We start from the raw sequence: 21,180 nt of genomic DNA, 5'->3' as shown, positions 1-21,180 counted from the left end.
CAATTTAATCAATTTCATAGATGAAGACACCGAGACCCAGAGAAATTAAGGCAGAATCCCTGTGTGTGTACAGGAGCCTGGAAAGGGACCAGGATTGTGTTGAGGAAGTAATGAGCCACTTTGTAAACTGTAAAACAAGGAGCCAGAAAGGACTTCAGATATAATCGATCTAACCCCCTTCATTTTACAGCTGAGGAGGCAAGTCTAGAACAGAGAATCGGCCTTCTTAAGGTCACAGAGCCAAAGGTACAACCTAAAGCTCTTGGCCCCCAGGGCCAGTCTTATTTGTTCTATTTCACATGGGTATCATCATTATTGGCCTTAGTGCTTACGTTGGGGGAGGAGAGGAAGGCAAAGACGATGGCCCTGAAAATGATACACTCAGCTTCCATGCCTGACAAGCCTGGAAAAAATCATCCCAAAATTAATTAGCAAAGTGGACAGGGTGCTGAGTAATGACAGAGTTGGTTAACAGAGCAGAATTGATAAATTAAATTTATCTTGACCGCAGGATGGATTCTGTTTATGTCTCAATCATCTCGCTCATGAGTCAACTGAGAAAATGTCATTCCAAACAATGGGCCGAAGAATCTTGCTCAAAGTGGTTTCCAGAGGCCAGAGCCTCCTTGAGCTCAGTACATGCAAAGTGATGTTACAGGGAGATTTCGTGACAGTATCAATGCTGTTGACATTTTCTCCCCAACGACCAGTGTAATGAGATTGACTGTACTTATTAACTTTGAAGAATAAGCTGGGGGAAGAAGTCAGAGGCCCACAGACAGGGAAGAGGGGGCAGCAGCGTGTGGCTGGCACATTGGAAAATAGGATTAGAATCCAAAGAGTCTTGGTAAAATGGGGAAATGATTAGAAATAAGCAGAATGAAGCTCTGTAAGGACTAGTACCCCAGAGATACTCGAAGAGGATGCAACCAGTGGCACGGATCCAAGATGAGGATAATTGCCTGTGCAGTATTAGGGCAGAAGAAGGTCTTGGGTCAAGAGGAGCATTGATAACAAAGTGAATAAAGGGCTACTATAGTGCGGCAAATGGAGTTCTGAGCCCCTAGACTAAAGGGATGTGGAGAACCTAAAGAAAGTCTAGAAGTGAGTCGTGTGGGTGATTAAAAGATTAGGTAAGAAAATTTACGGGGAAAAGTTGAAGGAACTGGAATTTTTTTTGGCAGCTTTTTTGTTTTTGGACAACTTTTACAAGCAAAAACCTCATGATTCCCTTAAAGTATAACAGAAGTTATCATCCAGATCACTAGTCACCATACTTCTTTGATCATAGCTCCCTCTCAGGAAAATTATTTAACAACATAGACTCCATGCGTACATACTTACTAACAAACTAAATAAATGCATGTATTGCTACAATAATTATGTTCACTAGAAAATTTACACAAAAATAGAATTTTTGAAAAGATGAGATATAAATGAAATAAAATTCTTATAGTCAGCGGAGCACTACTGGTTTTGAGTTAAGGGAGCGACATAGTCAGGCCTAGGGCAGCTAGGTGGTGCAGTGGTTAGAGCGCCAGGCCTGGAGTCAGGAAGACTCATCTTCCTCAATTTCAAATTCATCCTCACACACTTACCAGCTGTGCGAGTCACTTCCCCCTGTTTGCCTCCGTTCCCTCATCTATAAAATGAACTGTAGAAAGAAGTGGCAAACCTCTGCAGTATCTTCGCCAAGAACAGCCCAAATGGGGTCATGAAGAGTTGGGCACGACCGAAACAACTGAACGACAACACATAATTTCACTTTGGCAGCTGTGTGGAGGACAGATTGAGTAGGGGGGAGACCTGAGGCAGGAAGGCCACGATTAGGATGCTATTGCAGTGGTCCAGGCGGAAGGTGATAGGAGAAGGAGACAAGGTGAGAGCTGATGGGAAGGCATAATTTATGAGGTCTGGCTATTGATTGAATACGTGGCATGAAGGAGGGGGAGTGAGGAGCTGGAGGTGACACCAAGGTTGTGAACCTTGGGAGACTGAAAGAACAATGGCCTTCACAACAGAAATACAGAAGTCTAGAAGAGGGCTGGATTTTTGGAGAAAGATGACGTGATGAGATGAGCAATGCAGTTCACAATCCACGTCTGCTCATTCTGTGAGACTCACTCTATTCCACCTGAAATGAAAAGGGATGGCATGGGGGCTCTTTCATACTGGTCACTGCCCCAGGGCACAGAGCCTTGCCTCTCAGGGGTGCCTCTCATATCCATGAGGCGCTGTGAGGGACAGCACAGGGGGAGGCTGAGGAAGGAGGTTGGTCCCAAGGTGCACCAGTGGGGACTTAAGAATTGGTCAGCTTATAACTGCCCTGAAGAGCCGCTGCCTATCTCCAGATGGGGAGGTCAGGAGCTTACCCCGCAGAAGGAGGAGACTGACTAGGGGAGTATTAGGGGATGAGGTAGGGATGGTCATGTTAGAAACAAACCCCCATCTATGGGGAGGGTAGGAAATGACCTGTCCTCCTATCCTCTAATTGGTTGATCGCACATGCCTTGTGTTCCATCCGTGGCTCTCTGGAATGCTGCAGCCCACACTTTTGGAGATCGCTGATCTAGGTAGGTGATGGTGGCCTTTTCTCCTCTGGTTCCAAAGGCTGGTCAAGAGAAAATGTGCTTCAGGTGCTTTATGAAAAATTCAGCCAAGGAAGCTTCTTATGAGGCACTCTCACCTTTGAAAGGCTTAACCAAATGATGCTGAATGACCACTCTGAGGGATATCGTTTGGGGGAAGGTTAAGAATTCTACATTATCCTTTCTTTGAGAAGTTCTGCTCTTTCAAAGAACGTATAAGTACCTCTCTCAGTTAACTCTTATTTAGGGTTCTGATACCAAACGTAATGAGTAGCTTTATCTCTGAGTACTGGGAACGTGAATTGGGTGCTCAAAAAGGGATCTCTTTATCTGTGTTAGTCTCTATCTGTACATCATGTGGCTTTGGAGAACTTGTCAGTAACAAAAAGATGGGCCATATCTCTTACATGACACTTAGCTAGAGGATTCCTGCCTCCCCACCCAGCTGGCAATAGAGGCAGTCACCTCTGGATCTGTCAGGACTCAGGGAGAGTCGTCACACATCTTACTAGCTGCTAGCTTCACCAGAGCTGCTGAGCCGCTGAGAGTTCGTTATTTTCTATGCTATGACAATACCCAGCTGGTCTTTCCAAACATGGTGCTTGGACGCATTTGCATTTGACGATGATTCATTCCTCTCTGGTGCAATAGTAAAGATGGCTGCCATTTATATAGTGCTTTAAGGCTTTCAGATCTTCTCAGATGATTCTCAAAACAACTTGATGAGATCAGTAATAATATTCCCATTTTAAAGAAGAAGATGAAGAAACCGAGGCTAAGAGAGGTTAAGTGATTTGTCCCAGGTGACATGACAGAGGAAGAGTACCAGAGGTGGGATTTGAACTCGAGTCTCTGCTGACTCCGGTCCATCCTGCTTCAGAATATCTTTATTAAGCTAGAGCTGGTTAAGTCAGCCAAGTGAGTTCTCAGTTGCAGTGCCTAGCCAATCAAGCAAAAAAACGAGAGAAAAGTGGTTGAGTGTAATTTCCCTATTGACAAAATGGAGCATCTGAATGTTACAAGCCTGGGAAGTAGCGGGATACGTGTGATGGGTGCTGAGTACACTGTAACCCTGTAATTATATCTGCTTAATAGAACACAACTGTAAAAAGGCCAAACGTTGCTCCATGATGCCCTCCATTTTCACTAACTTTAAAATCGTGATTGTTAAGACTATAGATCGTGAGCGGTCAAATGATAATCTGTTCAGCTATCAGATAATTATCTCCTTCATTTCTTTACTCCCACAGGAATCCCCTATCCCTGAAGATCGGGGACGGTATTTTATTTTCTCTTACTACTTAGCCACAGAGATGATCACTATCTTTGAGCCACCAGTCAGGAATTCTGGCTTCTTTGGGGGCAAATACCTCGGTAAGACCAAAATTGCCAAGCCAGGCTCCTGTGTAGACAATCCCACCTTCTACGGACCTGGTGACTTTTATATCGGCGCTCTCATTGAAGGTGAGTCTGTAAATAATTCTGCCTTTTCTAATAGTTTTAAAGTGCTTTCTCATTTGTTGAGATTTATTTTTGCTAACTCATAATTAACTAGGATACTCACTGAGATTAATGTGGTTGGTTTCTTCTTTCTAAAAAATGTTTTAAAGTTATGATCAAACACCACCTCCACCTCCATGGGATATAATCCACATAATCAGAACTATAATTACACCTGAAACTAGCAACAATAAATCTCACCCTCTTTATGTTCCCTTCTGGCCTTTGTCCTTTTATATCTGCATATGCAGAAAGATTGTTTTCCTTCATGTAGTCATAATCTTTGCATGCTCTTTTAAAATACATTTTATTGATGCATTTGTCTTTATACCTCATAGATTGAACGCTTCCCTGTAACACAGAAAAAACAGTCGGCAATAACGTCTGACGATGAGTCTGTATCTGACAGGGTGTATAATATTCCAGCCTAGCAGTCTTCCATCTCTCCGCTGCGAGAGAGATTTGCTTCATCATTGCATCTCTAGGACCTTTATTGTTTTATTTTTTTCTCCACTACTCAGAATTCAACTTCCTTTTAGCAATCTTTTCATTTACATTGGGTATATTTTTGCTTTAATTCTGTTTATTTCACTCTGTCAGTTCCTACAAATCTGAAATTTATCTGAAGTCCCCCATGTTAATGGTTTCTTATTGCAAAGTAATATTACACTATTCTTATATACCTCTTTACCTCAGCCTAAGTTTCCCTGCTTTCCTTCAAGCCTCAGCTCTAATGCAATTTTCTGCAGGAGGCCTTTCTTGATTTCCCCTAGCTCTTAGTACCTCCACCTTTGAGATTGCCTTCCATCTGCTCTGCATATATCTTCTGCTTACCTGGTGATTGGCATGGTGTCTCCCTCCTTAGAATGTGAGTTCCTTGAGAGCAGTGACTCTTTCTATCTTTCTTTTTTATTCCTGTAGCGCAGTGCCTGGCACATAATAATTGTAAAAAGTTTTAGTTGCTGTTGATTTCAACCGTCTCCCGCTTGGTAGGTACCCGCTTCCTTTCTAGTTCTTTGCTACCCCAGAGTGCTGCTATGGATATTTTTGTCATATTATATTGGAATTTTGTTTCTGTCTTTGACCTCCTCAGGGTGTTTGCCCATCAGCAGGATTGCTGAGCCAAATGGTAGGGGCAGTGTAGTCACTTTTTCCCCCGCTCATAATTCCAAACTGAAACCCAGAAAAGTTGGACCACTTCACAGCTTCAACTTCAACATACATTCTCAGTGTGCACGAGTGTGCCTATCTTCTGGCAGTCCCTTTAACATGTACTGTTTTCATTTAAAGAGAAAATCTTTGCCATTTTGCATGGTGTTCAGCAAAACCTCAAAATGGTTTCAGTTTACATTTCTCCACAGTTAGGGATTAAGAGTGAGTCTTTGTTTGGTAACTTCTAGTTTGCAGCTCTCTTGAAAACATTTTGATCAGATTCTGTGTCCACTTATCTAATGGAGAATGGTTCTTGGTGTTGTATCTTTGTGTCAAGTCACTGTATATTTGGATGTCAGACTTTTATCACTTATTTTTCATACATATGTGGATAATGAGCTGGCAAAGAAGACTGAGGAGTGCTCAGACAGGGTGTGAACCAAGAGAGTTCCCAGAAAACCCAGGAGGAGACGTGGCCAACAGTGTCAAATGTAGAGGATAGGTTAACAGGGGTTAGGACTGAGAGAAGACCATCATATGTAAGAGATCACTGGTAACTTTAGAGAGAACAGTTTCAGTTGGTGATGAGGTCAAAAGCCAGATTGCAAGGGGTTGAGGAGATAATGAGAGGAGAGGAAAGGAAAGAGAAAAAACTTTTTCAAGGAGTTTGAGAAACAGAGGAGAGATACAAGATGGTAGCTTGAAAGGGTGGCAGGACATAGCGAAGGTTTTTTTTTTTAAACAATGAGAGAGACTTGGATATGTTTGAATGCAGTAGAGAAGGAACCCGTTGGTAGTGAGTGGTTAAAGAATGGGGTGTGGAGGGGTGCCTGAAGATGCAGTCTGCTGGAGAAGTTGGGTTCAAGTCGACACGTAGAGGATGTTAACAACAACTAAGAAAACACAAGTCCATAAGACAGGCATGGCAACTGGATTTATTACAAGAAAAATGGACATACGTGTGGAATTCCTGTACCAAGTGGAAGGAGTTCTCCATCCAGACAGTAACTTGAATATTTGTGGGTTACAAAAACGGGGAAGTCTCATGGGTGGAGTGGAGGACAATCCCCTCCCAAATGGGGGTGGTATGAGAGGAGGGAGGAAGCAGAAAGGGAGGAGGAACGGAAGTAAATTGGATGGAAAAGCAACGTTCTTTTCTCTTGGGAAAGGTTAGACTATGAAGATATGGTGGTCTGCTTATCTACAAGGGACCCAACTGCATGAACAGTTTATCCATCTGGTGAAGACTGACTGGCACCTATCTTGTAGCTGGTTTGGCTCTCAAGGACACACTGAGAGTCTAGCTAATGGTACAAATTATAACTTGTCAGCTGGGGGTGAGGGGAGGGAGGTCCCATCCTTGACTTGTTCAGGGTCTTCTGCATACCCCAAGCCCGGTGTTTCTGGAAAATAGGGCAACTCAAGAAGACAGGTTAAGTTCTCTTCGGGGCAATATTCCCCCATTTTGGTCAAAGCTGCCTGTGGGCATGCTGATGACCACACCTCGTAAAACATTATCTTGGATGCCACCCATGTGGTACATCTGGAGGGAAGACATTTAACAAAGATAAAGCTTAATAGACAGAAGGCTCACAAGAGACCTGATCCCCAAAGGATGACCTGAACCAATGAGCCCAGGCCTCTGGGAGACAGACCTTCTGAACTAACGTCAGAGACAAAGAAATGAGACTTAGACAATTTATAAAATATTGGGGATGATACAGAATAGTTCCAATGACAGAGTGGGATCAGAATCATCAACCAGTCCCAACATAAGCCGTAGAAAGAATGTTCAAAATCAAGGACTAATTCAGAGAAGAAACTCACGTAACCCCAAAATAACCAAGAGAACTTAGTACACAGATGCAGAGAAACAAAAAGCCACAGCAGTAAGTACAGTAATGAACATCAGCATTAACAAACATTAAGTCTCCTCGCAGTTTAGTAACCAATTCCCAACGTCCATCCAGTCAACACATTTCGTCTTGTATCTGAAATGTCCCATGTAGTTGTCCGGTCCCTGGCACATCTTTGCTTGGGGCAGTCTAGAAAATATTGTGTCCTCAGGGGTACCACTCCAGTGGATTTCCTTTGTGGTTCCAAGTTACCTGTGAAGGCTCATGAGATGTTTCTGCTAAAATCTTTTACAAAACAGACATCAATACAAGCCTCAAAATTTACTTCTCCATCAACTAGTTCATGTGATGAAAACCAGGTAAAACTTTGTGGTTCTGATCCAATCAGCTACAGGGCTATAAGGGGGGAAAGGGGAACCGAATTAGGAACCCATGGTTTACTCGAAACTTCAGAAGATTTAGGTTTTTAATACCCCTTACTATTTATCTAAACTCTGTACCTTATATAAACACCGGTAACAACAAGCTAAAGGAAGGAGCTTAAAAAAAATCTATGAGAATCTGACTTGTGAATGAATCCTTCTGATTAAAGAGTTAATATTTACCAAAGTAGATGTATAAACTAGAGCGCTTTTGTAAATTAACATTGACTCTGTTGTCATTTAACTTTCCATGATGTAAGTTGGCAAGCTGTTACATTGATATATTTAAGAAATTCAAATACAAACTGAAAAACCAAAAGCTAAATATTTTAAAATACCACAGAAGGCAGAACTCTTAAAATCTTCCAAATTACATATCTATTCATTTGAGTTGTTTTCTCAAAGTTTTTGCTCAAATTTTTACTTTATTAATTATTTTAGAACTCCAAATTTAGATACCATTTCATTTAAATTAATTCCACTTCAATTAAATTTCTTGAGAGATGGAACCTGAAATAAATTTCTTCAATTCTCTTCTGATTATCAGTATTGATCATAGTTAGGATTATAATTTTTTTTCCTCTTTCTGGCATGCAATGAAGTTTGAGTAAGTGCTTGACTTCCCTTGTCCATCTCCTTACTCCAAATATTGGGGAAAGCAATCTTGAGTTATTTGAATCATCCCACCCAGTTGGACCCAGAGAGACTCAAAAGGCCCAAGGGACAATGGAGGTGAAATTGGAGTGTTTGTGCTAGACCAGTGGGAAGTGCTGACGCATGGGAAGCAACACCTGGTGCCTTTAGGAATGATGACATCATACTGTAAATTCACTCTGACCAAACCCAGTGTTGATGACCTAGACCTATTCAAAGATGAAAGGAATAGATTTGTGTTCCTAACTTCTGGAAAAAAAAAAAACAAGCTTATGTGTGAGTATTCCAGTATTTTTGTGTCAGTATTTTCCAGAATTTGGCAGGAGCCATAGCATAAGTAAGAGGCTTCAGAGGAGAAGAAGTTGAACACAGAAAGAATTTGTATTTCTTGTGACTTTTTTTTTTAAAAGCATTAGTAACTCCATTTTGCCCTTTATCCACCATTTTGTGAAGTTAAGTGGTAACTTCTTGTGAGTCAAACTTTCACCTGATTTTGGGGAAAATCCTGATCTTCACCAATAAGAAAGAAAGTAACTTAATCTGTGCATTTTAGTTTTTTTTTTTTTTTTAATTCCCTTCAGTCTGTAATAACTGTAGAAACCAAGGGTCAGGCTCCTTGTGATAATGGAGAGCCTTGGACCCAATTTGTTTGGACCCAAATCATTGTTTGGATATAAACCTGGTGCCTTTATTCCATTGCAACATTGCTGACATGAAAAGTAATTCTGAAAAATACTCTCCTCTGCCTTACGGAGACAGATGGATAGATAAACTTTCTCTTGGTGGGGAAAAAGATGAGGGTGGGAGAAGGGTTCTAGTCATACCATCTGCTGGAAGCTATGAGAACTACAGAATGATGGGAGAAGGCTGGAGAGCTTCAGAAGGAATTGACACCACCTACAGGTTTTGGTTTAATGATGTCAGTTGTATCCAACTCTTCGTGACCCCATTTGGGCTTTTCTTGGTAAAGATACTGGAGTGCTTTGCCATTCCCTTCTCCAGCTCATTTTATAGATAAGGAAACAGAGACAAACAGGGTGAAGTGACTTGCCCAGGGTCACACAGCTAGTAAGTGTCTGAGGCCAGATTTGAACTCCAGGCCCCATACACTGAACCGCACCACCTAGCTGCCCTGTTGGTAACTATTGAGAACTGGAGGAAGATTAACAGGCACCACTTTCCTGGGAGCCGCTGAATATCTAGTCCATGACTAAAAGTTAACTGAGGTTATTTCAGTCTGTGGGAGAGGGTTGTTTATTGGCCATCGTCAGCGTTTTCCATGAATTGTACTTGTTTTCTCCTACCTGTATGTAAACTTTTTGAGCTTTGTGAAGGACTTGCTTGCAAGGGGAGTTGGTGACAACCCGCTGGGTGGCAATATAGTCATGCTTCCAGTTTTGTGTGTGTCGGGGGAAGATGGAGACAAAGAGAGATGAGAAAACTCCTCCCAAGTATATCCAGGCTCAACATGTGGTCGCTAGGTGGTTCAGTGGATAAACTATTGAACTAAGAGTCAGGAAGACTTGAGTTGGAGTCCTACCTCAGACATTTACCAGCTATGGTACCCTGGACAAATCATTCTCTCAGCCTTAGTTTCCTTCTCTTTATAGTGGGTATAATAATAGCACTTACCCCACAGGGTTGTTGTGAGAACCAAATGGGATAATGTATGTACAGCACTTTTTAAGTCTTAAAGTGCTAGCTGCTATTATACTACTATCATCATGGAGGATGGCCTATGGGAAGTCCCAAGTGGAGAGATTCTCTGTGGAAGGTGAAGTTCTCCAGATAATCTTTTATGACATTGTGCAGGTTTCTATGAGATCCAGAACACCACCCTCTTCAGTGAGATTTTGAACACCTGAAAAAAAAAAGTTCAGCTTGGCGGTTCACACAGGAAAAACAAAGTGGATGAAGACTGCATATTGCCCTGATCATCACATGCTTTTGAATGGATAATCTGTTGAATTAGCTTATCAGTATCTTGAACAAGCACTATGGAAGGACTGTTAGCCAGGACCAGAATCAAAGTGGATGAGATCATGTTTGGAGAGCCACAGACAATTGTCGTCCCCTACCACCCATCACAGCTTTTTAACATCAGTTTTCCATCAGTGATGCTATATGGCTATAAATCATGAAACAAAAAAAGTCTCAGAAGAATCAAGATAGCTAGTCACCCAAAGCATGAGCTAACAGATATATGGTAGATGTAAGTCACATGCAACTTATACATAAAAAGTAGCATAAAATACATCAAGGAAGTGCATGATTTGAAAGGGAAGGGGGGCTAGTCATGTAGTGAGAATTGAGCTCTACCATGCACTCTGGGCAGATTCTCTGTAGAAGATTTATTGGGAAGGTACAGACAAGTCACACATGGGGAGGTTGTTATTTGTACTGGAACAGGGAGTACACAAATTGATGGGATTGTGAAATAAGATTCCAGAGAAATTTTTATTTTTACATAATCAAATCTAATAATAATGTCTTTTCTTTATTTTCAGTAGATGAAAACCTCCCCCTTCACAGTTAACTATATTATTCTTTTTTTCTTTTAATTTAACTTTATGTTTGTCATTGATCCAACTGGAACTTATTGTAATATGTGGTACTATATCATACAGAAGAATCTCAGAGGTGGAAAAGATCTCGGCAGTCATCTAGTTCAGCCTATGTCCAGAAAGTGATCCTCAATATATTACACATATTAAAGTGGTTATCCAGCCTGTGTTTGAAGACCTATAGTGAAGGAAATGTGCTACCTCTCAAGGTAGTCCATTCTATTCTTTGATGTTTTAATTACAAGAAAATCCTTACATGAAGCATAAAAATTGTCTCTGCAACTAGAACAAATCTAATCATTCTTCCATGGGATGATCTTTCAAATACTTGAATAGCTTCTCCAGACTACACATCTCCTTCAAAAAAAAATCTTCATATGGCATGAACTGCTTGACCTTCTCTAGGCTCATCCTAACTTATCAATATTCTTCTTAAAATGAGGAACCAACAAATAAGTGAACACAATTATTTTTTACCTGCATACATATTTTCCTTTAATTTCTCTTTGGTTTCCCCTATCCTTCTCTCTTCCCTTTTTCCTCCCCATGAGTATGAATCTTTCTCTGCTTTCTTGAGGCCGTCTGTTATATAGTTGAGCTTCTTCATTCACTCGTTCATCTATTCATTCAGTTATTTATTTTTAGAATGTATTGCCTTGATTCTGGTGTTGCTTCAGTGTGCATTTCTCCTTGTGTCTTTTTTTTTTAAGCATCTTTGTTAATGTTTCTGGAAATTCTGGAGGGTTTTATTGTTGTTTGGCATTTCAGTTGCTAATCTTGAAGGGGACTGTGCTAATGCCTGGCTCGCTCACAGCCCCTCAATGTGCCATCTTCTCAGACATGTTGGCCTGGTACCTTATCTTTTACTTAGTCTCAACACCAAATCAACTGCATTTACCTTTTGTGAATATTATAGATGAACTCTTCTAAACTTTCCTTGGAAAGCCTGATGTATAACAGTTTTAGTTAGTGGAAGAAGGTGAACCAGCTAAATTTCATAAGCCTGGGATCCGTGAACTTGTCAGTGTTAAAGTCATTATTTCAGTCATGAAAACATGTCTATCTCACAGCATTATTGTAAGCAAAAGTAACTGCTAAACCACGAATCTGGTGCCATTTGGCAAACTGGATCTTTTTCCCCAGAATGGGATAAATGACCAGAATGATTCATGAAGTCTGTAAGTGCAGGCTCTGGTACTAGAGGAATTCTACCGAAGTATCTGCCCTACTTATAAAATTGGTGTCTGCAGATGCCTGGGGTCCGCTTATCCCAGGCTGATGTATTTCAGAGAGGTTCCAGCTATTTTTAACCACTATCGACACTGAGACTCAGCCTGTGCTTCTGGTTATGCCTGGTTTTCCTGGAACTGCCATATGTGCTTTTTTGTCTCTTGGGGACCAAAACAGACAACTAAGAAATTAGGTGGCCAGCAGAGCTCATTGGCAAACGTATCCTTCTATCTTTTCTGTGTGTTATTATATATACATATGTATATATATATATATATAATATAATTATATCAATAAATGCCATAGTTAGATTTAAAAAGTGGAATATTTCTATTCCTTGACCCTGAGAACTGGACTATAACTCCAGAGCACTATATAAATAAATGTCAGTTACATTCCCATAACTAAACCAATGGAATGTCACTCTTTCCCAGTTTTTGGCCATAGGTTCATCATCCAAGATGCAGATGAATATGTTTTGAAATTCCTGGAGAGCCATGCAAAGGATTATCCCGCATCAACAATCCAGTCGCTCAAAAGCCATTTCTCCAAACAGCAGCCTATGACTCAGGAGTCTGACGGGTACGTTTGCTATCCCGTTGTACGTTTGTTTCTGTTTCAGATTAGCAGACCTCTAAACTGTGTTCCTCCCATTACTAGAGAAGAACAATTAGGGACATAAGTCTGGACCTACACACAAGTCCAAGACAAGACCCAAGACCCCATTTTATTTTAATCATTTGGCATAAAATTTTACTATGGTCTCTTCACCCATATCCATAGATACTCCAGATTGGAAAGTCATTTAATCTCTCAAGCCTCAGTTTCCTCATCTGTCAAATGGAGAAGATCATATTAGCACAACTTACCCTCTACAGTTTTTTTTAAGGAAAGGAAAATATTGAAGTAAACTTATTATTATGACTGTTGCCTTAAGGTTATACTTATTGAGGAGAAAAAAAGTGTCCTATCCAGAATGTCGGGTCATTTGGAGTTGAGCTATTGCTGTGGTTCTGGGGGCAGAAAGAGAAATTCAGGTTCTAGGTAGAGGCTTTAAGACCTGCATCAAGAACCTCAGGTCCCTGTATTTGACCTCCGCCCTTCTGCTTTTCCTCTGTGGGATGGCATGAGTGCAGGTGGCCATTACAGCTATTAAGGATATCCCTCTTAGCTGATTTTGGCTTCCCCTCCAACAGGCAAAGAGTTCCACTCTGAGGAGTTATAATTACCCGATGGCTGACTAAAGGTCTGGTTTGCCCTTCCTATGAGAGACAAACATAGTATGTGGCCACTTGTGTTTATTTAAGCAGCCTATGGCACTTTTTGCTACTGGACCCCACTGCAGATCAAGATAGGGTTAGCCCTTCATTGTTTCTTAACTAGAGAACCGAATAACTTGGGTGTGCTGAATAGAAGCCTTCTCCAGAAATTCTTATTGGTTCTCATCTCCTTTCATTGTGACAGTCAGGAATTTGGGATTCAAATAACATGTGTACACAAATGAAAATAAGATTTCCCAGCATCCTTGATTCCCTCCACATATTTTTCAGGCATGTCAGAAGCAGGGGGTTGGATTGGGAAAAGGGCCATGGCAGAAATACAGCCAGAGAGGCTTTTCTGCAGATGTGGTTCCAGACTGTACAGAATTCTCCTTTCATTCTTCATGGCCCCTGAATGGCTCATTAAGCAAATGGCTGTTTGCTTGGTGGATTTTCCTTGCTTGGGTCAGGAAGGTCTTGGATCACTGATCCAGGGAAGGGTCGAGCAAAGAGATGAATCTTTGCTATTGGAATGACAACAGGGTGGCTCTGATACACCACAGTCAATGAGTAACCTAGCACAGAAAGGGACTGGGGTGGGAGAGCAGAGACAAACAGACTATTTGCTTTTTAGCAACATGAATTCCCCACTGCCCTGACCATGAGAAAGTCTTTGCCAGGGTGCTCTTGGCAAAGGATTCTGGGAGCAAGCTGAACACTAAAAGGCCAGCTTTTCCCCACGGGGGAATTAGTCACCCTATAAAAGTTACATTTACTTTTATGGAAAATAAAGGCAGTGGGGGCAGGCTTGGCATGGAGTGCTCTCACCTGGGGCTCTTGGAACATCAGGCTTCGCTGGGAGCTCTGAGCAATATTTTCGAATGAACAAGAGCCCCAATGCCTGACACTTTCTCTTCTTCCCTTGCAAACTCTTGTGGAACAAAACCCTGACCTGGGATTTGGAGTTTCCTTTTAGGATGGTCCCTGGCCAGGTCTCCTTGGCATCAGACAAACAGGAGCTTCACTGTAATGAGAATCTATCTTCAAACCTGAGCCCCTGATGTAATTCATGGTTAAATTGACTTGAAAACTTGCTCTGAAGCATCAAATGCTATTGGCATACCTGTACCATGTCAGTGGGGACAGATGCCTGACGTTTTTCAGGGATCGAAGAAGTCATGTTAGAATATTCACTGTTCAGAGTGATGTCATAATCATTTTAATTATCTGCATATGCCTGGTACTAATAAGGACCTTTGCGAAGACTTAGGTAGCTTTCTATAGCTAAGCCAGAGCTTATAGCAGTCATTTATAATTTAGTAAATAGGGTTAGGAACTACGCTAATCAGGGAAATGTTTTATTTCCCAAATAAAAAATATTTGGTGATTCTCTCCAAGGTTGAATGTATGTTCCTTAAAGCAAATACCTTGTACAGGACTGGTTTGTGTGTTTGTTAGGATGTCTTTTGTGTTAAAATTAATTACATCAATTAAAAAAAACTTTTTATTGGAAAAAAAAATCTCCTTGAAGCTAGGGCCATTTGCATTTTTGTCTTTGTAAAAGAGGCTGGTGGCACAGTGGACAGAGTACTGGGCCTGAAGTCAGGAATACCTGACTTCAAATCCAGCCTCAGACCCTTCCTAGCTGTTTGGCAAGTCACTTACCCTGTGTGTCTCAGTGTCCTCAACTGTGAAATGGGGACAGTAACAGCACCTACCTCTCAGGGCTATTGTGAGGATTCAGTGAGAATATCTCTCAAGAACTTAGCACAGTACCTGGCACATAGTAGGTGCTCCAGAGAGGCCTGTCCCCATCCCCTTCTCCTTGTATATCTCCCTTGCCTAGCAGCATTCCCCTAACATTGAAGATTTTGAGCTAGAAGGGACCTTAAAGGCCACCTAAGTCCAACCCCCTCATTTTACACATGAGGAAACCGAGGCCTGAATGACTTGTTCAGGATCACACAGATAGTAAGAGGTGGAGCTGGGATTTGAACCCAAGTCCTCTGACTGCAACTCCATGCTGCCTCCTTAATAAAAGGGAGGCATTTTATACTATGCATGTCGAAATGAAGGGCAGATTTGCACAGGTTAATTTTTCCTTGAATCATGGTAGAAAGGATGCTGGACTCCAAGCAAGGCACGATGCCTGACTTCCAAGTTCTGCCTCCCCTGTGATCTTGGACAAGTCCCCTAAGTTCTCAGAGCTTCCCTTCCCTGGCCTATAAAATGGGGATATTTGTTTTATTTGCCTCACAGGGCTGTTGTAAGGTTCTGATGTCATTCTGGTGCCTTAGGGAATAACCTTTATTCAAAGCCCATGATCTCTTAAGAGTATTAGGCACGAGGCAGTGGAACCAGTGCAAAAAGAGCTTAAGCACGTGATAGGAAGAATAATCAAACACGCACGGAGAATGCTTGAACGAATAACTGATCGAGCCTCTCCTGTCTTACATCTACATTGGGGAATGGGAAAGACTGAGAAGAGGTGGAGAGGAAGTATGAAAAGAGGCAAGGGGACAAAAAGATGTCAGTCATCTGACAATAGGAGAAGGGAAAACAGGAAAACAATTGCAGCCATAGACCTTGAGTACAGGGCCTGGCGCATGGGTCGGTGCTCAATACTTATTGACTGAGAGTAAAGATAGAAACTATCCATTAGAAAAATGGCTTCATTAGAAAAGAAGGCCAGCGGGACGTAGTAGAAAGAGTAGGATTCAGCTGAGTCACAACACGGGCTTTACTCTCAGCCTTACTGCTCCTTAGCTTATGTGACATCGGGTAACTTGATAAGCCTTCTATGCCTCAGTTTCTTCTTCTGTTAGATGAACTATCCCATTCGAGTCTCAACTCAGGTCAGAGGAGGGCCAAGTAAGTAAAATGTGGGACTTTGCAAGTTGCACTTTTCAAAGAGAGAGGTTTTCTTTTTTTTTTTTAAATAACGTTTTGAATAACCAATCTGTTTCCATTTTGGAAGATCCTAGACATTAAAGAATAACCTTAGTACAGTTATCTTTTCCACATCAAGACTTTCCCCATCGTGGTTTCACTATATCAGTCAGCACAAGAAATTAAATGAGAATTTTGGGGGTGTAGAAGCAGCAGACAACATAGAGGCCAGCAGACAACACAGAAAAAGTTTAGAAACTCAGAAATGCATAAAATATATGTATAGTATTGTACCATATCAACATATTTTATCTTTTGATACCATAAATCTCCATAATTTCTTCTTCTCTGGTATGAAGGGAGGACCAAACAATTTTATGCAGATTTTCCAGATCTTTGGGGTGCTGTTACCCTGAACCCCTCGATGCAGAAGGGATAATTGTACACTGAGAAGGCAATTTCTTAACTTGTACAGAAAGCATTACAGAATACAAAATTAACTGGGAAGGAAGTGTTAAGCTTCCCAAAGGTCTTGACTTTTTAGGTACAAAGTACAGAAAAAACAAACTTCAGGAATTTTAGATAATTTAACATCAATGGTAGGTTGAAAAAAAAGATCAATGCTGTTCACTACAACTCTTAGAGATAACCAGGCCCCTCCTAAACCAGGCATGAAATGACAAATGGTAGATGAGCATGTGTTACCTCTAGCTGTGCTCTAATTTTACCCTTTGTGAGAATGGACCACGTGCTGGCACTGTGTTCAGCCCAGCCCATTCTTCAAAGTGATCAAAGTGTTTAAGTTAAAAGGACACCAAAGTTCCTGGTCAGCTCAGCTACAAAACTGTGGGGGTTGTTAGGAACTCTACCAAAGGTCTCAAGAAGGAATCTTGTATTCCCTTCTTTCTTTCTCCTTCCACAGGGAACATATTGAGGACTCTAAAGAGACCCAGGACATGGAAATGCTAACAAAGAAGATCAAGGAACGGCTCAAGGATAGTAGCTTCTTACAGGAAGGCCCCATGTGCGAAGCCTTCCAAATTCTCGACAAAGAGAAAACAGGATATTTGGACAAAGAGAAGTTCTTTGATGTCTGCAAAAATTTTAACCTACCAGTTGATGATTGCCTTATTAACCAGGTCTGTATTAAGAAAAAACACAATTTATATTCAGTATTAGTTAAACATTAATTAGAATTGCTAATTGATTTCCAAGGCTTTTCAAAATACTCACTTTTTCTAGGGGAAGTCTAGTCTTAGGAGAGGCAAACTTTATCATCATCAGTCCTATGAGGTAGCAGAAAGGCTCATTGTTAGCCATAGTAGGAGTGAAGAGTACCTGCTCTCACTATGGATGTCGGAAGAGACAAGGTTGAGTGGCTGGAAGCTCAGCATGGCAGATCCAAACTAGGGAGGAAATAGTGTTCTTAGAGAGGGGGAGAAGCCATAGCCTGTTGGTTAAGCCCAACAGAATAGTATGGCGTTGCAGTCTCTGGCACCATTCTCATGACTTTCCGACTTGTGCTGGGCGTTTTTTAAATTATTTATTAAATATTTTTTAGTTTCCAGCATCGATTTCCACAAGATTTTGAACTACAAATTTTCTCCCCATTTCTACCCTCCTCCCCACTCCAAGATGGCATGTATTCTGATTGTCCAATTCCCTAATCAGCCCTCCCTTCTGTCACCCCCCCCCCTTTTCCCTTGCTTTCTTGTAGGGCAAGATAGATTTCTTTGCCCCATTGCCTGTATATCTTATTTCCCAGTTGCATGCAAAAACAACTTTTTTTTTGAACACCTGCTTTTAAAACTTTGGGTTCCAAATTCTCTCCCCTCTTCCCTCCCTGAGAAGGCAAGCAATTCAACATAGGTCACATGTGTATCATTATGTAAAACCCTTCCACAATACTCATGTTGTGAAAGATTAACTATATTTTGCTCCCTCTTATCCACTCCCCCTTTTCTCCCTTGACCCTGTCCCTTTTTGAAAGTGTTTGCTTTTGATTACCTCCTTCCCCTATCTGCCCTCCCTTCTATCATCCCCTTTTTAATCCCCTTCCTCCTTCTTTCCTGTGGGGTAAGATACCCAATTGAGTGTGTATGTTATTCCCTCCTCAGGTCAAATCCAATGAGAGCAAGATTCACTCATTCTCCCTCACCTGCCCCCTCTTCCCTTCCTACAGAACTGCTTTTTCTTGACACTTTTATGTGAGATAATTTACCCCACTCTATCTCTCCCTTTCTTCCTCTCTCAATATATTCCTCTCATCCCTTATTTTTTTAGATATCATCCCTTCATATTCAACTCACCCTGTGCCCTCTGTCTGTATATATATGTCTATGTATACGTATACATATACGTATACGTATATGTATATTCCCTTCAGCTACCCTAATACTGAGGTCTCATGAATTATACGCATCATCTTTCCATGTAGGAATGTAAACAAAACAGTTCAACTTTAGTAAGTCCCTTATGATTTCTCTTTCTTGTTTACCTTTTCATGCTTCTCTTGATTCTTGTTTTTGAAAGTCAAATATTCTATTCAAATCTGGTCTTTTAATTGAGAAAGCTTGAAAGTCCTCTATTTTATTGAAAATCCATATTTTGCCTTGGAGCATTATACTCAGTTTTGCTGGGTAGGTGATTCTTGGTTTTAATCCTAGCTCCATTGACCTCCAGAATATCATATTATAAGCCCATCCATCCCTTAATGTAGAGACTGCTAGATCTTGTGTTATCCTGATTGTGTTTCCACAATACTCAAATTGTTTCTTTCTGGCTGCTTGCAGTATTTTCTTCTTGATCTGGGAGCTCTGGAATTTGGTGACAATTTTCCTAGGAGTTTTCTTTTTGGGATCTTTTTCAGGAAGCAATCGGTGGATTCTTTCAATTTCTATTTTGCCCTGTGGCTCTAGAATATCAGGGCAGTTCTCCTTGATAATTTCTTGAAAGATGATGTCTAGGCTCTTTTTTTGATCATGGCTTTCAGGCAGTCCAATAATTTTTAAATTCTCTCTCCTGGATCTATTTTCCGGGTCAGTGGTTTTTCTAATGAGATATTTCACATTGTCTTCCACTTTTTCATTCCTTTGGTTCGGTTTTATATCTTGATTTCTCATAAAGTCACTAGTTTCCACTTGCTCCAATCTAATTTTTAAGGTAGTATTTTCTTCAGTGGTCTTTTGGACATCCTTTTCCATTTGGGTAATTCTGCCTTTCAAGGCATGCTTCTCCTCATTGGCTTTTTGGAGCTCTTTTTTAGTCTTTTTTTTAAGGTGTTATTTTCTTCAGTATTTTTTGGGTCTCCTTTAGCCAGTCATTGACTTGTTTTTCACGGTTTTCCCTCATCACTATCATTTCTCTTCCCAATTTTTCCTCTACTTCTCTAATTTGCTTTTCCAAATCTTTTTTGAGCTCTTCCATGGCCTGAGACCAGTTCGTGTTTTTCTTGGAGGCTTTTGATATAGGCTTTTTGACTTTGTTGTCTTCTTCTGGCTGTATGTTTTGGTTTTCTTTGTCACCAAAGAAAGATTGCAAAGTCTGAGACTGAATCTGAATCTGTTTTCGCTGCCTGGCCATGTTCCCAGCCAACTTACTTGACCCTTGAGCTTTTGGTCAGGGTATGACTGCTTGTAGAGTAGAGATTACTTTGTCCCAATCTTGAGAGGCTGTGCTGATATTTTCAGAGCTACTTCTACACAGCAAGCTCTGCCACACCAGCGCTCCTTCTCCCCCAAGAACCTCCAACCAGGATTGTGGCCCAGATCCAGCAGGCAGGGCAAAGTAGGCTTTGCACTCCCACTCTAATATGCCCCTTAAACTATTAAAATAGTGACCGCATCTGAAAGTGCATGCGGCATACCACATTTGTAGCATTACCCGAGTCTATTTTTTTTTAATTTTTTAATTAATAGAAATCTATTTGCTTTCCTGTCCCACCTCACTGAAAAAAAGAGAAAAATTCCTTTTAATATGTGTAGTAAGTAAAACTACTCCCCTCATTGGCTATATATATATATATGTATATATACACACACACACACACACACATATACACACACATATATATATATATATATATATATATATATATATATATATATATATATGTACACACACACACACACTTCATTCTGTACCTTAATCTATCTCCTTTTATATTGCATCAATCCTCTGAAATCATGGACAGTCTCTCTACTGACCACAGTTCTTGAGGCCTTCAGAGTTGTTTTATCTTTAGCATGCTGTTACTGTAGAAATTGTTCTCCTGGTTCTGGTCATTTTATTCATCATTTTAATTCTTCAAATTTGTCTTTTTGTATCGATGTCATGGTATAAATTTTTCTTCTGGTTCTGCTCACTTCACTCTGCATCAATTCATATAGATCTTTCAATATTTCTTTGAAACCACCTGTTTTCCTCATTTCTTTCAGCACAATAGTACATCTGTCACATAAATCACAACTTACCTGGCCATTCCTCAACTGAAAAGCATCCCTTTGATTTTTTTTTGTCACCACAAAGAGTACATACACACACACACACACACACACACACGTGTATATATATATATATATATATATATATATATATATATATATATATATATATATATATATATAATGTATAGGCTTTTTCCTATTCTCTCTGATTGCTTTTAGGTATAGGCCAAGTAGGGGGAGAGCTGGGTCTAAGAGCAAATATAGTTTAGTAACTTTTGTGTACAATCCCCAATTGCTTTCAAGAATGGTTGTACCCATTCACAGGTCCACCACCTGTGTCAATGTGCTGGTTTTCCTATTTCTCCTCCATCATTTATCATTTTCCTTTTTTTTTTTTGGTGCTGGGGGGGAGGGGTCATCTTTGCCAATCAGAGAGGTATGAGGCAGAATCTTGGAATTGCTTTAATTTACATTTTCCTAATGAGTGATTTAGAACATTTTTTCCATATGGCTATTGACAGCTTGGACTTCTTCCCTTGGGAACTTGGACCAGTGTTTCTCAAAATGTGGTTCCCTACCTCTAGGGGTCCATGCGACCCTCTCATAGGATCTCTGAGATCA

The 21,180-nt window shown here is 40.7% G+C and overlaps 1 protein-coding gene across 1 annotated transcript in view; it reads left to right on the top strand.

Annotated features, from left to right (window-relative positions):
- Nucleotides 1-21,180, top strand: part of EFHC1 (EF-hand domain containing 1) — an 81,924-nt gene that overhangs the window by 58,953 nt on the left and 1,791 nt on the right. Inside the window, exons 8-10 of the mRNA XM_036767908.1 lie at nt 3,839-4,052; nt 12,401-12,548; nt 17,037-17,253. Of these exons, the coding sequence (XP_036623803.1) occupies nt 3,839-4,052; nt 12,401-12,548; nt 17,037-17,253 (579 nt within the window). The remainder of the gene's footprint in view (nt 1-3,838; nt 4,053-12,400; nt 12,549-17,036; nt 17,254-21,180) is intronic.

Source organism: Trichosurus vulpecula, chromosome 7, assembly GCF_011100635.1.
Source record: "Trichosurus vulpecula isolate mTriVul1 chromosome 7, mTriVul1.pri, whole genome shotgun sequence".
NCBI lineage: Eukaryota > Metazoa > Chordata > Mammalia > Diprotodontia > Phalangeridae > Trichosurus > Trichosurus vulpecula.
The sequence above is the reverse complement of the archived record's forward strand: the minus strand, read 5'-3'. Positions and strand labels throughout refer to the sequence as shown.